The sequence below is a fragment of the Gymnodraco acuticeps genome, unplaced genomic scaffold (genome assembly GCF_902827175.1).
Source record: "Gymnodraco acuticeps unplaced genomic scaffold, fGymAcu1.1, whole genome shotgun sequence".
NCBI lineage: Eukaryota > Metazoa > Chordata > Actinopteri > Perciformes > Bathydraconidae > Gymnodraco > Gymnodraco acuticeps.
The window spans coordinates 1093131-1112446 of NW_022990701.1; the positions used below are offsets into that span (position 1 = coordinate 1093131).

A 19316-nucleotide genomic window follows, 5' to 3' on the forward strand; every position below is an offset into this window, starting at 1 on the left:
ACCTCCCAAGACATCTGATAAGTAGAAACTGACTGAAGAATATAATTGAAATGTCTCACACACCAACATAGAGTACAGTATGTCCACACACACACATCAGAGCTGTCTTCACCCTCGTGACCCTGAGCCTGGTGGGTCTGCTCTCTGTTTACAGGCAAAGGCAAACTGTTGCCTGGCAACCCAGCCCAGCGACCTGTTGGGATCATTAGAGTCGGCTGACATCTGGCCAGCGTGGCCTGGCCCACAAAGGTGACCACTATCACAACCCACCATAACTGCTACTCTCCTGCTGCAACAGATATCAAACGGGCTTACACACTTCCAGACAAGTTCTCGTGTTTCACACACATACGTCTTACATTTTTTCAGTAACACCATAACCAAACGCTGACAGGAAATGTCAGATGCCAAAAACCAAGGCAACGGATTATGTTATAATATTGGCCTTAGGGCTCTCCAGCCTTTCTATGAACCCATGTCTAATAGACTTCACCTACACAAACAACGCAAGATGTAAGAGGCTGATGAGCATAGATTCATGACCCTTCGCATTTCTCATTACTGTTTGAAAGGTGAATGAAAGCATCTTAATGTGCCAATTGTGAGCCCACTTTTCCAATGCACCTTGAAGCCATTTTTCCACCCGAGTAGGGTTAACAGGAATAAAAGAGCGGAGGAAAGAGCCTGTGAGTCACGCAGGGCAGGGCTTGACCTATTTCCATGTGACATGCGAAAAGCAGCAAGAGCCACTAATGGCTGTAATGTGGTTAGAGGGAAATCACTAGATTGCTGACCTAAGGTCCCAGCTTTGTGGCTGAACTCTCTTGCTTCCTAGGTTCACTCTTAAACCTCAGGGTTAGGTGCAGCTGAACGCAACACTACACCACTCGGCTTCTGTCAGAGTGCTACAGTGCACTAATGCACTCCACTACCATGGCTTTGTGTGTCACAGACGAGCCACCCCGCGTGGGCGGAATGACATTTCCCAAGGTCACGGTCTCCGGCCTAATCTCTAAGGGGGGTTCGTCTGAGCTCTGTTCTCACAACTGCCGCTGTATACCCACCACAGGCACGGGGGCAAATAAATGCACGTGCATACATACATTTAGACCGCAAACCCACAGCAGAGAATGTATTTAATGCTTCCCCCCCCCACTGCATTTCTGAAACACATTCAACTGCTTTGCCTCCAATACAGCGGCTGGCTCTGCGACAGTGACTGCAAACACCCAAAGTGATGGCGGCGAGCGTCTGCCACTGAAAGGGGACCATTTAGTGGTGTAATGGCGGGGATGACTTGCATGTTGAGACAAACAGCTGCGGGGTGCTCAGCAGTCTGGATCTGTTATCACTCACACACGGGTGATTCAGTGGTGCAGCGGCGGGGGATTTTCTCTCTGGTCCACTGAGATGTATAGCACCACCACATTATAGACAAAGAGAGCCATAACAAGTCAAAGTGCAAGCTGAGGCTACATAAAGAAAAGGCTGTGAGGCCGGCTAGAACAAACTGCTTGAGCTTGAACAGAGTTGTACATTGAGCAGCTTAAATATTTTGATGTCGCACCTCTGTGACTTATAGTGGAAAACCTGAGTGTTGTGTTAACCGGTCACAAAAAAAAGGGATAGCCTGTAACTACAGCTTATAAAACAGTTGGAGTTTACAGGTAGTGCACATGTTCATGTTTCAACACGCGGTGCTGTAAACAATCTCCATTTGTGAACTTGGCAGGATTATTTTGGCCATTGTTTTTCTAGGTCAGAGAAGGGTGTGTGTGTGTGTGTGTGTGTGTGTGTGTGTGTGTGTGTGTGTGTGTGTGTGTGTGTGTGTGTGTGCATACATGGGTGTTCAGTACGGGAGTCAGACAGATTTTCCTTGTCAAACAGAACGATGGCTGGTAAAGTTAAGAGTCCGAGAGAAAAAAGAGAGAAGAGCAAGGGGACTGGAGTAAAGGTAGGTCAGGAGGTCACCCAGCACATGACTTGTGTGATGCTGCTGACTAACATATTCCCTCTCTCTCTCTTTCCCAGACACACACATATACACACACAGCTATTCTGTGACTTAGCCAGGCATGAAAATTGGCCTCACTGACCCCAGGCTTAAACAGGGTAGAGGGAGAGGAGACGGGAAGGCGGAGGAAGGAAGGGACAGATAAAGGGGTGGTTAGGGGAGGGGTTGATTTGGCAGGGCAGGATAGAAGAGGAGGCCATTAGCCGATTAAGGCTGGACAGGGGTGCATCAATACTGTGCCGATGTCAAAATGAGAGTCATGCCCACGAGCTAATGCAGCAATGAGTAGGAGAAGCAAAGGGAGAGGGAGCACGAGCTCGAGAGAAGCATTGCAGGTCAGGGAATCACAGAGATTGCTGAGCACAAAGCCATAAAAAAAGAAATAACATTAAAGACTGCCACAACATACCAAGACTAAAGCCATCACATCTACGCTGGCAAAATGATTAGTCTTACATCTTGTGTGCTATGACTGGGAGGGGGAGATGGTGGTGGGTGTGTGTCTTTGGGGGTGGGTTAAGGAGGTAGAGCAGGGGGTGAGGACATAGGAAGGGGTATGGATGCAGTGAGGAAGGAGCCACGGCGGTAATTAAGTGTCCGGCTGGGCCCTGGCGGGGGTTACCACGGCCGCGGGCTATGCTAATGAGCACGCCCGGCGGTCAGGACTGCCTTATTAGCGCCTGCTGGACAATATGGTGGGAGAGACGCTCTACTGGCGGGCTCACGTCTCTGCAAATGACTAACAGTCCTCCCGAGGAAGGAGGTAATTCCATTAATTGGGACACAATGGATCAGGATCGCTTTCCTTTTCCATAATCTCTCACTAGCTTGATCCCTTTCACACCAACATGTTTTTTTCCCTGTATATCCCTCCCTTCATCTCTTACAGTCTTTTTCCTGTCTCCTAAACTGGGAATAATATAATGTTAAAAATAAATAAAGCGCAGATGCTCAAAATAAATCCAGCTGGTTGTGTGGGAGCTAGCAGACATATAGCCCCCCTTCCTATTAAGTTATACACCATCAATCTGTTAAATACTTTCTTTCAGCGACATGATAATTGCTCCGAAGTTTATCCGTGATGGAATTTCCATTAGGAAGTTGATGAAACATGACAACCAACAAGTGCATGAAAATGTCATACAATGAAGCAGGTAACTTGTTTACTTTTCATTAACTTGGTGATGGGGTGACTTGACTTATGGATATAAACCACGCTTTGACATTAACGTCTATAAATTAAAACTCTAAAAATCAACACTTCCTGTATACATGTCAACTGTATGTGTAGTCAATTATATAGGAGTTGTCAAAGCCATTACTTTAAGTGACTTCAAAAACTGACACCAATTTATCTTCCATGCCAGAATAAACTAAACCATTACATATTCCTTTTAGTCATTAATTATCTTGACGCAAAGGGTTGATCCAGGGAAGGAAATGCTCCTGTGTTTCATGTTAGACATTACAACATTATGAAAACTCTATATCAACTCCTTCAGTTCAACAAATAACTATCTCCGTCATTGTGTACGAATAGTAATCATCTTTTATTTGGAATCTGATGTGAGACGATACACTCGGTGAGGATCAGGGATCAGGCATCATGGCTATATATAATGGCGGTTGAGTCGTATTGAAATGTAGTGCAAATTACCATCTGTGTATTTTCAGCCTTGGCCTCCGTGGTTTGTGGGCACTTTGGGCAGCGTGCCAGAGGTGAAACAGGAAGGAGAAGTGTTCTTGGAAGAGAATGAGACGACAGAGACCCAGACCTCTGAAATTCCTCAATGCAGATGAAGTGCACTTTACCTCCTGGTTTATTTTTCCCTTCCAGTTTTAGCATCGCATGTAAAAAAGATTTGCTCATAACCTCAGATGTGTCATCAAAGCTATGGACCTAAACTGCTGGTAGGAGGGAAGTGGTATGTTTGTTGCATGCAGCATAAACCAACATATTACAAATATTGTGATCAGGAGACAACTACAGGCATTTTTCCTGCCTTCAATGATTCAGGCTGGACTGGAAAGTAGGGTACAACCTAGATACAAATGTTTTTGAGCGATCATATTATGTTGTACATGTGTTTCTCTTACTGAATCATCAAAATATAATTTACCGTCTCTAATGTTGTGACAATTTAATATAAGGGTTGTGATTTACAAACCTGTTTTTCAAATTGCAGATTTGCTACCAACTATAATTATAAATTAATTTGGTTCAATAGCAGTGTGCTGTGTAGTTATTCTGGCTCCTGCCATTATGCTTATATACATTATTTCTGCACACATTCCTCAGTTGAGAGTAGGGCTGCTCAATTAAATCGTATTTTAAATCGCGATTACGATTATGGCTTGCAACGATTACGAAAACAACGTAATCGAAATAAAACGATTATTTTTGTATTATTCAGTTGAATTATACTTAAAGTCCAGGGTAATCAACTGTTAAAAACATATGGTTCACATTTTTTTATTCTCCAATAAATGGATGTTTTCAAAGTCAATGAATAATCGCAATTACAATTATTGACCCAAATAATCGAGATTATGATTTTTGCCATAATCGAGCAGCCCTAGTTGAGTGAATTTCCATCCATCCATCTTCTCCCGCTTATCCGTGGTCGGGTCGTGGGGGTAGCAGTTCCAATAATTGTACATATATCCAAATCCTGATCCAAATGTGTGAATGTGTTGCGAGTCATGTCATTGTCATCACATCAATGCCTGTATGAGAAATCAATCGACCAGGAATAGATATATACAGAAAATGTCCATTTCTTTTTAACTTTTTCATCTCATTTAACACCCTGCAGTTGAACACAGAGTTTCTCACTACATGATTAGGATTCTCATTCTTGGATTAATCCACAGCCCAGGCTCGAGGCAAACTGCAGCATCAGGCTAATGACCCTAATTGGTGAGTGAAAATGGGCCAATGTTCGCTGTCACAGTCCCAAAAACAGCATCAAAATGTTTGAAACATCTATACACACGAGACTGTCAAATCCCATCTCTGTCTACCAATCCCCATTTCAACGGAAGGGACAAAGGGCAGTCATGATGTGATCACTGTGCCATACTATCAGAGACTTTCAAAGTCATGTTTGTGCGTTTAGTATTCGTCTTCGGAAAATGTCTATAAAGAAATGCAACTGTGAAATCAGAACAAGGGTGAACATAGTGATGCATTCATGTGCCACTTTACAGATTAATATAAAGCTTTCCAAATCTGGAATAAGTCAGTTTCAAAGGCAATTACTGGATATTGGAGATCCACTTAAATCAAATGAATCTATACATGTTGTTAATGTTTTAACATCTGCTAACCAAGTGGCAAAAGCAAGCAAACACACAGTTGGCTTTATGAACGTGGCGAACTGCAACTCCTAAGGAGAACAGATATATCTTCAAAAGACTAAAGGCCATTAGAATCAATAATGAACTATCCAATGCACTGGAAAGTCAGTGATGTGTAAATATCAAACTTAAAAAGCCTCAAGGCATATAGACACCTGCCATAATGTCAGGATGGCCAAAACCAAAACTTCAACAGAAAAGTCTCTGAATGTCTGCGGGCAGATTTCGGGTCGTAGTATAGCTCAGTAGAGCTGGCGGCCCTCGTAATGGGGCTTGGTCCCCATGCAGAGGACCCAGGTTTGAATCCGGCCTGAGACCATGATCCGTGTGTCATCTCTTCCGTCTCCCCCTTTCATAGCTATCACTTGATTAAAAAGGCAATGGTTGCCCAAAAACGTATTTTAGAAAAGAAAAAAATGGGTTTATTGCATGTTTTATTTAGAAAACACTGCTTAGTAAGTTAATGGTATGCAACCCCTGTAAAGGTATTTTGCCGTGGGCTGTCTGTAAAAATGTGCGTGAATTATTTCTTAATGCAAACCTGCATTTGGTTTCAGATGTATAATGCAAGGGGGGACTGTAGTAACTTCCATGATAAAAAGCCATTGGCCTCCATAATAACCAATTGTTATCAAGCCTTTCAATAGCAGCTATTGGTCAATAACAAATGATCGATTCATAAAATAACAACACAGGAATGTCGTTATTGGTTAATCATCAAATGGATATACAAATCATATTTAGTGTTGCCAAAAATCTAAATTTCTAATCGGTTTACAACAGAGGCCACTTACAGTATATCGTCACATTGTACCCCCCTACATAATGGCAAGGATTTCTGACCAAATAGATGACATTCATAAAATCAAGAGGAAAATGCATTGGCTCACTTTTTGTATTTATAGTAGGATTTGCAACAAATAGCGGATATCATGCGTTTGTGGTGGGCGAAAGGTATATCAAATCAGCCAGATTTAACCCACTCATTTTATTGGCAAATGTTAGATCAGCGTGCGATATATTCCAATAACAGCACATTGATGTGTCGATGGCATGAGTCACTCAAAATATTTCTCCAAGCGACTGGGTGCCTGACTAACATTGGCATCGGTTCTGACTGTGTTCATAACAACATAAAGGATAGCTGCACTGGGACAAAGCAGAGTGGCAAGGGCCAACTGGCTGGTTATAAAGGTGAAACATAATCAATTAAGTATCACTGCCAAGGCACTATCCTATGGTTTGACTGTCAAACTAAACACCAAATGGTTTAGTTTATCATGAACGACCTATTAACTCTCTTTTGGTAACGATGAATCATGCTTTTTCAACCAGCACTACTAAATAATCTTAACATCCATTCGAAAAAGAAGATCTTATGGCAGACAAGGTTGCCATCCTCTTTGAATGCAATTCTATGTATTAAACGAATAAGAAAAAGATAATTTCACTGACTGAAAAAGCAACAATTTCTATTTGGATGAGAGTACTCCACTACACAACGGATTGCTGTACCATTTATTAAATCAAAACATTATCCTTTTAAAAGTATTACATGTAAGCGGTCCATTGTTATATGTAGTGTCACATGGTCTCACTCTAAATGGACATCATTTCCTGCTTTCATTTGACAAAATAACAAGTGTCTGTGTGTTTATAAAATGTTTTACAAAAGGTTTCCCTCTAAGGAATTAGATAAAGAAACCCCAAAACAGATGAGTGTGTCAGGGTCTTTAACAGTATGGTGTCGGTGAGGGGTTTTACTCAGCCGCATTAATCTAATCCCAGCATTTAAAACTGCTGACAGGACATGGTGCTCAAAAAAAGTCATTTGATCACATCGGTTTCTTCCTGCGTTTATTGCTTTTCACCATTTTGTTTCTACTTGTCTGCACTGATTTATTCTACTTGCACACTCCTTATTGTTAAGTGGGTTTAGGCCATTGTGTTTTTTAATTACTCTATTGTTCCATTACTCGTAGGCTTAAGACACATTTCAATCGAGCTTTAGTTTTTGAATATAGTACAAATGCAGTCTATCCAAAATGTGATGTTATGAATCATAATGTCACACATTTACTGTGAATATAAGCCAGATGCCTAGTCTGCCTGTAACCAGCCGAAACACAACCCCTTCATTTTTGAAGCGGTAGGCTACTTTGATGGATGATGTTGAGTTGGTTTGTTTTCTCAAAATAAATGATAATAAATTAGCAATCTTTATCATGAAGTAATTACTGAAAATGTAAACTCTTGCTTTCTCGTTTTACCTAAAACCTATACATGCAATTGTTCCCCACAGTTTATTTAAATTAATGAATTCATTGGTTACTTTCATTGCCAGTATAGTGTCTAAACACACAACACAATAACAAGGACCAATCTCTTGATTCTGAGGAAGAGCTGTTAATATTCATCAAGACTCAAGCTGTTCCCTCTCATAGTAAGGCATATGTGGGTGGCATCCTTGTTTGGGAAACTGAATACAGGCAAACACATGCAGCACACTTAAAAACACCACATATTGTATGAAAAGTGTTTTTACATCCATGTGTGAAAAAAGCAAGAATGTATGCCTCAGACACAAAATTGGTCACAACAACACAAGTTACTTTTTGCCAACTGCTGGTTTTCTTATCTAAAATGTACTTGATGGCAATACATTTGGATCGGCATAACCAGATACATTTGCTGCACTGGTGTTTTTGTTATGTATACAATGTTTTCTACAGACTGGCGTAGTAACAAATCCAGAAGATATTACAGCTACTTCAGGGACAAGCCGGTAGATTTTGTTCCTAAATACTAAAACAATGAGTAATTAGCTTATTCCCGCAACTATTCAACACATTTTAATCTCTCGCATATTTTCTTTAAAAGCACAGAACTGTCTTTAACAGCTCATATTAGCACTGCATGTGCTTTTAGAAAACGACTAATTATAAGTCACTTGACATACAAGTCGGATCCCATCCATGTGTCTTCCGGTCAACAAAGTAAGCTCATTCAACCAAGACGTGGATGTCGCGCTAGCATTCTCAAGTAGACAGGGTACATTCTTTGAAACAAGTGCGAAAAGAAACAGGCCATCGCCCTGCTGCGTAGTTCTCTGGCATACTGAAGCTCCTCACTGAGGTGATTGTGTGTCTGTGGAAGAGAAGTGAGAGAGAGAGTGGGAGGGTGGAAGGTGGGAGTGTGTACAGCGTCCATGTATTGTTTGTAAATCACCCTCCTGGCAAAAGGGACACTCGGCTCTATAGCTGCCAGTCCACCAAGGGACACAAAGCCAGGTCCGGTGGGAGTAGAGTGTGGGGTAATTCTATATGTGCATGCATGTATGTAAGTGGACAGTATGTTAGCGCGACAGAGGCGGCGTCTATTAGAAACACTCAGAAGGGACGGCAAGGGAGAGTGAGCAGAGGAGCGAGGAAGACGAACGAACGAGGGATTCTTGAGAAATGAGGGGGAGGGGGTAAAGATGGCTTTTTTTTTTATGGTGGTATTGCTTTGACGGCTGTTTGGCAGAGGCGCCCAAGGCAGTGCCTGCTTGGATTTCATCCTGTCACTTAGGACAGGGACACTAATCAGGATTGGTCCTGGTCCCTACCCCAGGAAAGGGGGGAGCACTTTCAGGCCATTATTAAAAGAAAAGGAAAAAGAGGGAGCAGGAGAGTGAGAAGAATTGCCGTGGCACAGCAGGAAAAGCTAACCGCTAACCTCATTTACATGCAGGTCCAGGGAGAATGGGGGGAGAGCTTATTCCGTTTCCAATCTCCATGTTAAATGCCGGCCAGGGCAGCTGATGGGAATGAGAGGCATTGTTCGCCCCATGCTGCTCTTCCTCTCTCCCCTACACCAATACCTGCCTTGCTTTCTTCAAGGTATAAAAGACATTGCCTCAGTAATTGTAACCCTCACCTGAGATCTATATGAACTTGACATGCAATGTATGCAGCGGTTTACTGTGTGCAGACTGTATACTGCAACCAATCCTCATAGGTCTATCTGTTCTGTCATAACCAGGTTGTGACCCGAGGCTTCCGCATTCAAAGCCATCCTTCACCCACTGAGTCTGTTCTGTGGCATAATGATTGCTATGACAACCATCACTTAAAGCCATGGGTAGGTGGAGGAGAGATGTCAGCTTCTCGTCTACTCTTCTGATGATCTCATTTCTGGCTGGCAGGTACAACAAGGTCAAACCACTGAAACTGGAAAGGTGGCTGCTTGCAACATGCAAATTTAGAACCGAGTTTCTAAACAATTACACTGCGCTGTCTGAATCGACACAGGGCTAAGCTCAGAGAACCACAAGGTAGTGGTGATGAAAAAAAAAATCAAAAAACGAGGGGATGTCAGACAGAATGGGATGTAGAGGGTGGGATGGCTGTCTTTGGCCAGCTATGAGCACAAAGTCTGGCTGTGCGTGCCAAATGAGGTTTTTAAACGTTTTTTCAGGGAGGATTTGTGCTAATCTAGAAAACCTTCTGGAGGAAGTGCAAATACATCTGCCGCTGACCACTCCCCTGTAGAGTACGAGGGATTAATGACATGGCAATCTGAACCAACATGGCCCCCATTCAAAACACGCGTGGGGAGTGCTGTGAACATACGGGCAATCATGAGCTGAGCTACCTACGACCATTCATTCATTAACCATCTCTGCTAATTCATCCAGCTCCATGTGTTTCTACGTCTGGTTATGGTTCTTAGAGGAACAATAAACTACAGGGCTCTCAACTCTCAATGAAATATCCAGTGATTAGCTGATCTCATTAGCATCACAAGGACAAAACCAAGTGACCAAATGCCCTTGGTAAACAATGAGAGGATGAGATCTGAGTCAGGTGAGTCGTTTGTTTAATGCACTGGGTGATGCTATGACCACATTGTGCAAATGAAAACGTCTTCTCCACAACACTGAATTAGTCAAGATGCTCACCTGCATTTTTAGCATCATAAATAACCTCACACGGCACTGACAATGGCTTTCTCTGAGATGACATCAATGATTTTAACTTCTCAGGATTCTTGTCCCGGAGCCAAACACTTCCACTTCCTTTTAGAGGTGATATATTGTTTCCCTATAGAGCTGTCACTGCCTTATGGTCCTACTATCCTGTGTCTGAAACGTCCCCCCCTCCTTCTCTGTACTTTTAATCTCCCTATAAAACTGATGCTGCTTCCCAAAAAGCTGCAGACACACAGCTGTTAGCCCGGCTAGTTAAAGACATTAGCTCGTGCCTTGCTCTTGACTGCCTAAATGTGCAATGTGGAAACACTTCCACTCCAAAAGGAGAGAGGGGTTAGCATTGCTTGTGCACTAAAGGCTAACTAGAGCCTGGCTACGCTTGAGAGAGAGCCTGTGTGCATGTGTGTGTAAGAGGCCTCCTGCCCTGCTCTACCCACACAGGAAGTGAGGTCATCTCATAGCACCGCGCTGTGCAGAGTGCATTCAGCGAGGGCGACAAAGATCAACGTGTTGGTCAAAAGCCATTTTAAGCCCCCTGGCAAAAATATACATACTCCGATGACCTACACAGGATTAATATGTTTTAAAACGCAGATTTACGGACAGCTAAAGCAGTATGTTAGTAAAAACGGTGAAAAAGCAGAAACCAAATCCAAAATTCACCAATTTCACAAATCCTTCACAGCCCACAGGCAATGGTCTTTCTACTAAGACAATTAAGGAAGTTCTTCATCTTTTTATATAGTAATTTGAGTACTTTCGAGGAGTGAAACGTGAGACAGAGTCCCAACAATAAATCACATCCCTGTTTAGAGCGGGCGTCTGGCACGACTGGCCGGCTTCAGCTCCCCAGACCACCACCTCCTCCTCTACTGCCGCCGCCTTCTCCTCCTCCTCCTCTCCTCTCATGCTCTCCATCCCTCATGCCTGTTAAAGGCTTGTCCTGCAGGGCCTGGATGCACTTGTGTGGTACAACAACAGAGAAACCGCCCAAAGCTCTTAACAGCTCTTCCTCTCCACCTCCTCCCTCCCTTCCTCCATCTCCACTGCTACCACCACCAGCTCTTCTCTCCCTCTCCTCTCTGCTCTGTCTTTCCCAGCTGCACCGGCGAGCTGTTCTGTATGAACTGCTGCCAGCTGAAAGCCTGCTACTCCTGTGAGATTGCTATTACTCAGTGCAAGCAGGGCTCTGTGTAGCCAAAGGGCTGCTCTCCGAGCTGTAGATCTCCATGTTGTGACTTGTCAACACGGGAAAAATCGTTACCAAGGCTGAGGCGATTCCATTCCACACAGAGGGGGCTCTGATTGAGACCAGGTACTGTACTAGAGGGATCAGGGCGAGTACTGATACCTGATTTCGGCTGCAGGAGGGTGGAATGCATAGAGAAGGCACTTTGAAGTGATGAGATAAACATCTTAAGAAACAAAATACAGATGTAACGTGTAATGAGATGCTGATAAAACATGAAGGGTTTGAAAACTTGACCATTTCATGTTTTTTTTAGCAAATGCAAACAGACATAAACTAGAAAGAACAAGTACTCCAATTGATTTCTTACATCCCTGGTAAATGCAGGACTAAAAACAAGTGTTTGGTACTGGCACTGAGAATACCTGAGTAAGGTTGACAAAAGAATATAAGAACCGCATTCCGTAGCAACTTTCTTTTTTTACGTGTTTGAAAAACTTTAGCTGTGAAACCATCTCTATAGAGGCGAAGTCCCTCCCCTTCCGGTGGGACTCATGGGACCTTATTTCGGAAAAAGTATGCATTGAAGTCAATGGAGAGAGAAAGATTATCTTTTGATCCCGTTTGAATTGTGCCACGAATTACACATATGATGTTTGTCAATCTTAAATAATAATTTCCAAGTCAAAAAAGTCAGTTTGTCGTAAAACTGTTGAAATATAAGACTATGAAAAATACGCAACTAGAAAGACTACAAATCCCAGAATCCCGGTCCCGCATGCTGGCTCTTACGAACCGACTAACTCCCCTTTTCTGTATGAACAGCTCTCAACACGCACAGACTTGTAGTGATTTTCACCTCTTTTAATACTTTTCGCCTCGTTCTGAAAGAAAGAGGTGAAATGTTCCAACGTGACGGCCGTCTTGGTGTGTGGTGCGAGATGGGAGATGTAGTTCATTGAGCGCTTCACACACCAAAAAAAAGTGTTACTTCACAGTTTTACGACACATTTTTATTTTTTTGACTTGTAAAATGATCTTTTAAATTGACAAACATCATATGTGTCATTCGTGGCACAATTCAAACGGGATCGAAAGATAATCTTTCTCTCTCCATTGACTTCAATGCATCACTTTTCCGAAATAAGGTCCCATGGAGGTCCACCGGAGAGGGAGGGACTTCGCCTCTCTATCAGTATCCATCAAACTCCCACGATAAATACACAAGTTATTATGTGATAATATTTACCAATCAAATATATTCATAATAAAGTACAAAGCACAATATTTTCAATAAAAGATGCCTTCTAACTTTGTTGCTTTGTCATTTCACATGTGAGCAACTTTAACAGTTGGGGTGAGCTGTAGGGCTCAAAATACATCCCTCATCATTGACATCGCAATGTGAGCATGCACACAAGTCACACTGCATGACGTGCTACGTTAGGTTAGGCAAGTTAACTCAACTCATTATTCTACAACTTTTTTGCTGCTTGATAGAAAAGGGAATTAGTCATGAGAAAAAATTAATGTTTCATGACTCATTTCCAAAATAGATGGTTGCTAGTGAGTGACATGCAGGCTCTGCTTGCACAGCAAACCAATGGACACAACTGTCTTATGACCAAAGAACCAGTAGGGGCCTCCTAAGTCATCGATCGCTAACCGAACATTTATTTAGACTTCTGGGACCGATATCTAGACTAATACAAGCAGAGTACACACTTAACCAGCTCTTCTGCCGAAAACACATTTGTGTTGCTAAATTATTAAACACTCATGCCTCCTTCCTTCCAGTGACCTCAAATGTTTTGGAATCAAGAAAATGTGAGAGTTATAAGACGGGATAAGAGTAACAACTTAAAAAGGAGCAACTGAAGACGATTTTCTTTTAAAAGCCATATATCACAAATAACTTGGGTTTTGATTTATGTCTGATCAGCTTCTTGATGCCAGGTGTTTCTGTAATTCACCAGGATTCCACAATGCTCTTAAACAGGAGATCTAAATAATCTTTAGGATATATTAGATGAATGGACTTTGACTAGCATAACTAAGCTAACATTTAAAGCTTTTCTGACAAGACACAGCCTCCAGATATTGAGTTCAAAGGGCGTTCAGAGGGTAAGGTTATGTAAGGAAAAACATTGTATATAAATACATACCGGCTTCGACCTTAAAAGACCTACACCCTGAAACAACACAGTTATGAATCTTCAAACTTATTGCCCTGAATAGCTTTTTACTGAAGATGTGATTAGAAATTAAAATGGTCTTCTTGAGGTAGATAAAGGTCATCAGAGGCTAGAACATTTTACTGGACAATTACATCTCTTGAGGGATTTGACAATACGAAGGGATGGAAATGGATAAGTAAACTTTAATACAGATTCCTATTTGTAATACAATTCTTCATAGATTGCTGAATAAAAAAAGATTATACACAGGCAAGATTTTTTTTATATTATGTTCTACTTTGTTATCGTCATCTATGGTGGTTATTTGTATAAACATTTCAATAATATTATGAAACAATGAGGAAGTCATCATTGTATTTCAATTTGCCAATTTGATTAGATTTTAAAAAGATGGGCGTTAGTGGTGTTGTTTATGTATCATAACCTGCTAATAGCTAGGGTTAGGTAGTCATAATTCCCTCTCCAGTATCCATTTGAAATCTTTATCTAAGATAAAAGTAATCTCCCTCAAACAAACGTATTTATTCAAGTTTCTCTCCAAAAATAAATGTTACTAAATCTTCGACTTACTAGCATTTTAACTGAATAGAGCATAAACATTTATTTTTAAGTTGTATTTACCCTGAAACGCATCACTATCGTGCTGCCTATGTACCGTGCCATTTTAAAATAAGCTTAGCGTATGTGTATAAGATTCACACCTAAGATTTAGCCAGGCCCATCAAACAATACCGGTGTATTTACATCGGTGTTTACATTTACTATCGAGCAAAAGACAGAGTCCAGTTTGGCGGCTGTATGTTCGCTAAAAGCCGGTTTCTCAGCTCTCTGTGACAGTGTATGGTGAGTGAGGCATCCACCACCTTTCCCCTGCCCTTTAATTCATTTCTAAGTTAAAGTCTGTGTATCATTATTCGCTTGAGCTTCACTCGCCCGACACCGCCAGAGCACCCAAGCCCCATCAACCTGAGGGGGGGACGTAGCAGTGGTGGTGAGGTACGGGATTCTTGGCAGAAATACCCCACAAATCTTATGCCAAGAGCGAAATGGAAACCTCCTCTAATTTTCCTTTCCCCTTAATCCAATGTTTTTCGGGCCCCAGCCCTACCAAGGTCATTATAATCATAGCAAGTGGAAGGGAGCCAGTGACCCGCCATTACAGTGAGGTAGAGAGCCACCCAGTCAGTCAGCTATTGGCTGACAAAGAAGAGCCGATATCAGTCTGGAAACGTTAAAAAAATCTCCCCCATTTGAAATGTAGATTACCATTGAATAAGCAGGCAGGATGCAAATATCTAAATATATAGTTACGGTTGTGCTGTTTATGATATGGACTCTCTCAGTTCATATTTTTAACATCCACACCCACTTAATTTCTCAACAAGAATTACTTCTTGTTGAGAAATCTTAATGGTAATGTTTGACCTAATGACAACAGACTATAATATCAACATTTTGAAATGATATATGCCAAACAATAATGGATATAGGCTTATATTAACTTCTTCAATGTCATTTTTGAAACCACAAAGTCACACATACAAAACCCTAAGCGTTTTTACTATCTGCAACTTTAAAGAGAGAATAATAAGGCAGCTAAATTATACCAACAATAACACACTGCAAGGTCATAAAGAATGGCAGTTTTCATTGTGGCACCAAAGGTCATGTTTACTTGTCAGAGTGAAGGCGCCATACTGTACTGTGACCTCCATAGCCAGCTTATGTACCTACAGACAAACACACACACACAAACACACTAGATCACTTTCACATGTGCGTGCCCTGCGCACACACACTTCAAGAATAGTCTCCTCTCGCAAGCTGTGCCACACACAAAAGGACAGTGCACACTGGGCTACACAGGCCATATATCTGGGTCTGTGCTAAGATAAAGCACCTCCAGCATTAAAGCCAGTGTATTGGCTTGCCCTTTTTCACCACAGATGAAGAGATTTGAAGCTCGATATTGTGCTTGCTGGCTGGCACACCACCAGGGTGTTGTTGGCTGAATAATGAAAACACACAGACTGACAGAGAATGGCATGAGGTGACACTTCCATTCCAGAGTGGGAAGATCCAAAACAAAGCGCAAAAAGCTTCTGACAAATTCATACTTTTTGTTGACAGTTTTTTGTTGACTGAGGAGGGGAAAAAACAAAGAAATCAGAAAAGGCTTTCATTTAAAGCCGGGAACACAGGCACAGTAGTGCTCCAGTACAGCGCCTACACAGGAGGAGTACATCATTTCAGATACGTGGGTGAGGGGTATTTCTGTTACAGACCAATTACAAAGCTGCTTAATTGAAAGGTTGACATGGACTAACTTTCTCCTCTTGTCCAAAAGAAGGGAAATATTGGACTTCATGTTTGACAGATCCAGACAATATAATGAGGCCGCTGTGTGAAACAGAGCTTCAGTACACAACCTCATGCATTTTAATCGTTGGATCGCACCATTTTTCAGATGGGACATTGATTTATTTCCCTCTTGTTTTTTATAAATCAAAGTGATTAAGCTTATGTATTTTTGAAACAAAGAAAACCTAAATATTCTATTTTAACATTATCGGAGTAGTCAAAATTAAACTCCAGGGTGCATTAAGGTTTTGAAATAGACAATCAATTGAGATACCTAACCTAGGTGGGCATCATATTAAGAGCTTCAAAACAATTATGTCAACAACATAACATCTATTTAAATGTAGCTACTAAATTATATCACAACAAATCTAAAGACTAGAGAGGAAAAAATATCCCTGTTTTGTTTTGACCAGGAAGTCACACTTTACTCCAATTATGAAAGCCACCATTCTTTCTTAATCCACCATCACTGGATGTACCCCATACTGTACTATGCACCTACTCATTTATGAATGCCACTAACAAAGGGACATTTAGCAGAATGCACCCTGCTTTAGGTATGAAAATAACTGCATGTATTTCACGTGTACACAGAACACTAAATTCGTTTCATAAAACACAGATTTTGGTAGCCGATAAGGAAGATATTCAGTGAACAAGCTCCCTAAATAAGCCTCGGTATGCAGAGTGGTAGTAAAGAGGCTGCAATGGGTTATATATTAATATGTGATATATAAATATCATGACCCTGTTCTGTGCAGTTCAACCATATGGCTTACATACTCCTTATGAAGCATTTCACTGTACAAATATCTCCCTGCCACTCAGTAACACCCTCACTACTGTCACCAACTCTCCACCTCTATGCCTCCGAACCAACCGCTGCCATTTCCCAAGTTCAACCCTAGGTCAATCCTCTGAACTGTTTATCAGTAAATATTACCAAAATAATATTAAAAAACTGCATGTTTGTCTTCTTTGTGAAGCTACAGGAATAACTATGTGTACATGTTTTTGAATATGTCAATATTAAAGTATGACAGGTGCAGCATGAGCTCATTCAATCCTCAGTTCCTGTAAATGTAAGTAAACTGAGGAAAAGTCACAACTTAAAGTGCTTTTCTTTATGGTGACAGGCTTTGATGAGCAGCTGGCATGGTCTGACATTTAAGAAATGAAGAAAATAGTGTGTCATAAGATAAATGTATTGGGACGTCGTTGATCTAAAGATGAATCACTTAATTATTCATTACATTTTGCACACCAATGTGACTAATTGAGCTGGATTACTCATGTATTGAGCAGAAAATGTCATGGTGGATAATTTCTTAAATAGTCGTTGTCACTGCCCACTACCTTCTAAGCAATCCTCTAGTGGCCGGAGTATGTTATCGCAGCTTTTTCATTATCTGGACTGATAAAAGGCACAATACGAACATCCAAGATACGGAGGGTCAAATGTAAAAGTAGACCAACCTCCCATCAAAATCAACAACACGGAAACTACAATAGGTTTCTGCTGCGGTTAATTGTTTGTTAAAGCAACGTAGGAGAGCACAACTGTCGCTTCCCTTTTCTAACCGCGTTATTGATCGTAGTCTGTCTGCAATGAATGGCTGCAAAGGGAATGGGGAAAAACCCTGAACTTCAGGTGACCGACCATGGCTCTGACATAGCCTGCATGCAGACTGGGAGGGGTAGAAAAAAAACACACATTGCCCTGGGGTAAAAAAGAAAGACATTATCTCCACACTTTTTAAAGTCGACGACAAACAAGCGCGAACAAATTCGGTTCCGCGATTTGGAGCAGCAAAAACTACGGGGTGAAAGTTACACGTTTATCAGAGGAAATTAAGTTTACCGAGGTTGCTAGATAGCGCTATTGCTAACTAGGAACACGGGGGTATGGGGGAGCCAGACTCTGGATGTCTGATCCGACTGACCCTTCATTTTATTGCGACCAGACTCCCAGATCCTCCCCTTTCTACCCGAAAAAGCGAGCAAGCAGAGGCGAGCACATTACCGAAAACGCTCGGCCGTTATTCCGTCACACACACATTACCGACATGCCAACTGACCGCAACCTTTAGCGGAACCGGACCTCCAATCGATTATACTCTTTAATAAAGCCACGTATCATTTATCCACTCACTGCCTCAGCTAACGTTACCCATCGCCAACAACATGGCTGCCTCGCTCGGACCTAAAAAGGGAGAAATAACCTACGCCGAGTCTTTTGTCTGTTTCACCTCTTTAACCCTAAACTACTGCGCAAAACACACGGAGAGACATTAAAATGGTACAAATCCGACTTACGTGAAGGCAGGCGCTTGGGTTGCTCCTGCTTCCTCCTTGGCATTTTCCCCCGTTTTTAATCACATTCTCGTCCTTGTTTAGGGATAAGAAGAAAAAAGGTTTTTCCCATTGAGACTGGAGGCGCCAGTGATGGCAGGGACTCGGTCGTGCACCTGGCTTTGCTCGGTTTAAAGTGTATTGTTGGGGAATGGGAACACAGGCGGAGGAGGTGCCGCTGTTGTTGTTGCCGTGTCTTGACTATGGCTGCTCTCGGTGCAAGTGTGTCTCCGAGCCCCTAACTAACACTAATGCAGGGATCAAAGGGCAGCAACAGCAGAGCAGACACACACACACGCGCGCAGGCACACACACACACGCTCACTCACACACATTCACACGCTCTCTCACACACACTCACGCACACACTCAAACACGCTCTTGCGCGCCCCCGAGAGCAGCGTACGGACAAGGTGCCCCCAAGCTTTCAGGGTGTATTACTGAAAAGAAAATGTATTTGAAAAAAAAGAAGCAAAGATGGTATAAATCAGCAGAGAGAGCATATTGATCGAATTGAATACATTAACGGTGTCCATTTAATTTCCTGCAAAAATAATACGAGGAGTGACGATAATAATTTATGCGAATGATGCAAACATGAATGTCAATTTAGACACTGAGAAATAGCCTACATAAAGCAGAGGCATGTGAATTAAGCTTGTTTGAGCACAACAGGGAAGAATAGTCTATTACAAAATGTATATTTTAATTAAAGCTAAGCATCCCCTTTGCTTCATGGTGGAATTAAAATGCTGAAAAGCAATTTTTGTATTTCAATATTGAATCTTTGGCTTTTTCTACACAATGATTTTGCTAACTTTACATACATTCTATAATGCTATGTAATTATAATGTGTTTTTGTGTGT

General features: G+C 41.8%; 1 protein-coding gene across 4 annotated transcripts in view; it reads right to left on the reverse strand.

The window, feature by feature from the left end:
- Nucleotides 1–18948, reverse strand: part of znf827 (zinc finger protein 827) — a 64570-nt gene extending 45622 nt beyond the window's left edge. Inside the window, exon 1 of one of the 4 annotated variants that reach the window (XM_034231321.1) lies at nucleotides 18414–18948. In XM_034231321.1, coding sequence (XP_034087212.1) covers nucleotides 18414–18456 — 43 coding nt within the window. In that variant the 5' untranslated portion in view covers nucleotides 18457–18948. The remainder of the gene's footprint in view (nucleotides 1–18413) is intronic. The other 3 variants (XM_034231320.1, XM_034231319.1, XM_034231322.1) reach the window with 3 other exon arrangements.
- Between the last annotated feature and the right edge of the window lie 368 nt (nucleotides 18949–19316).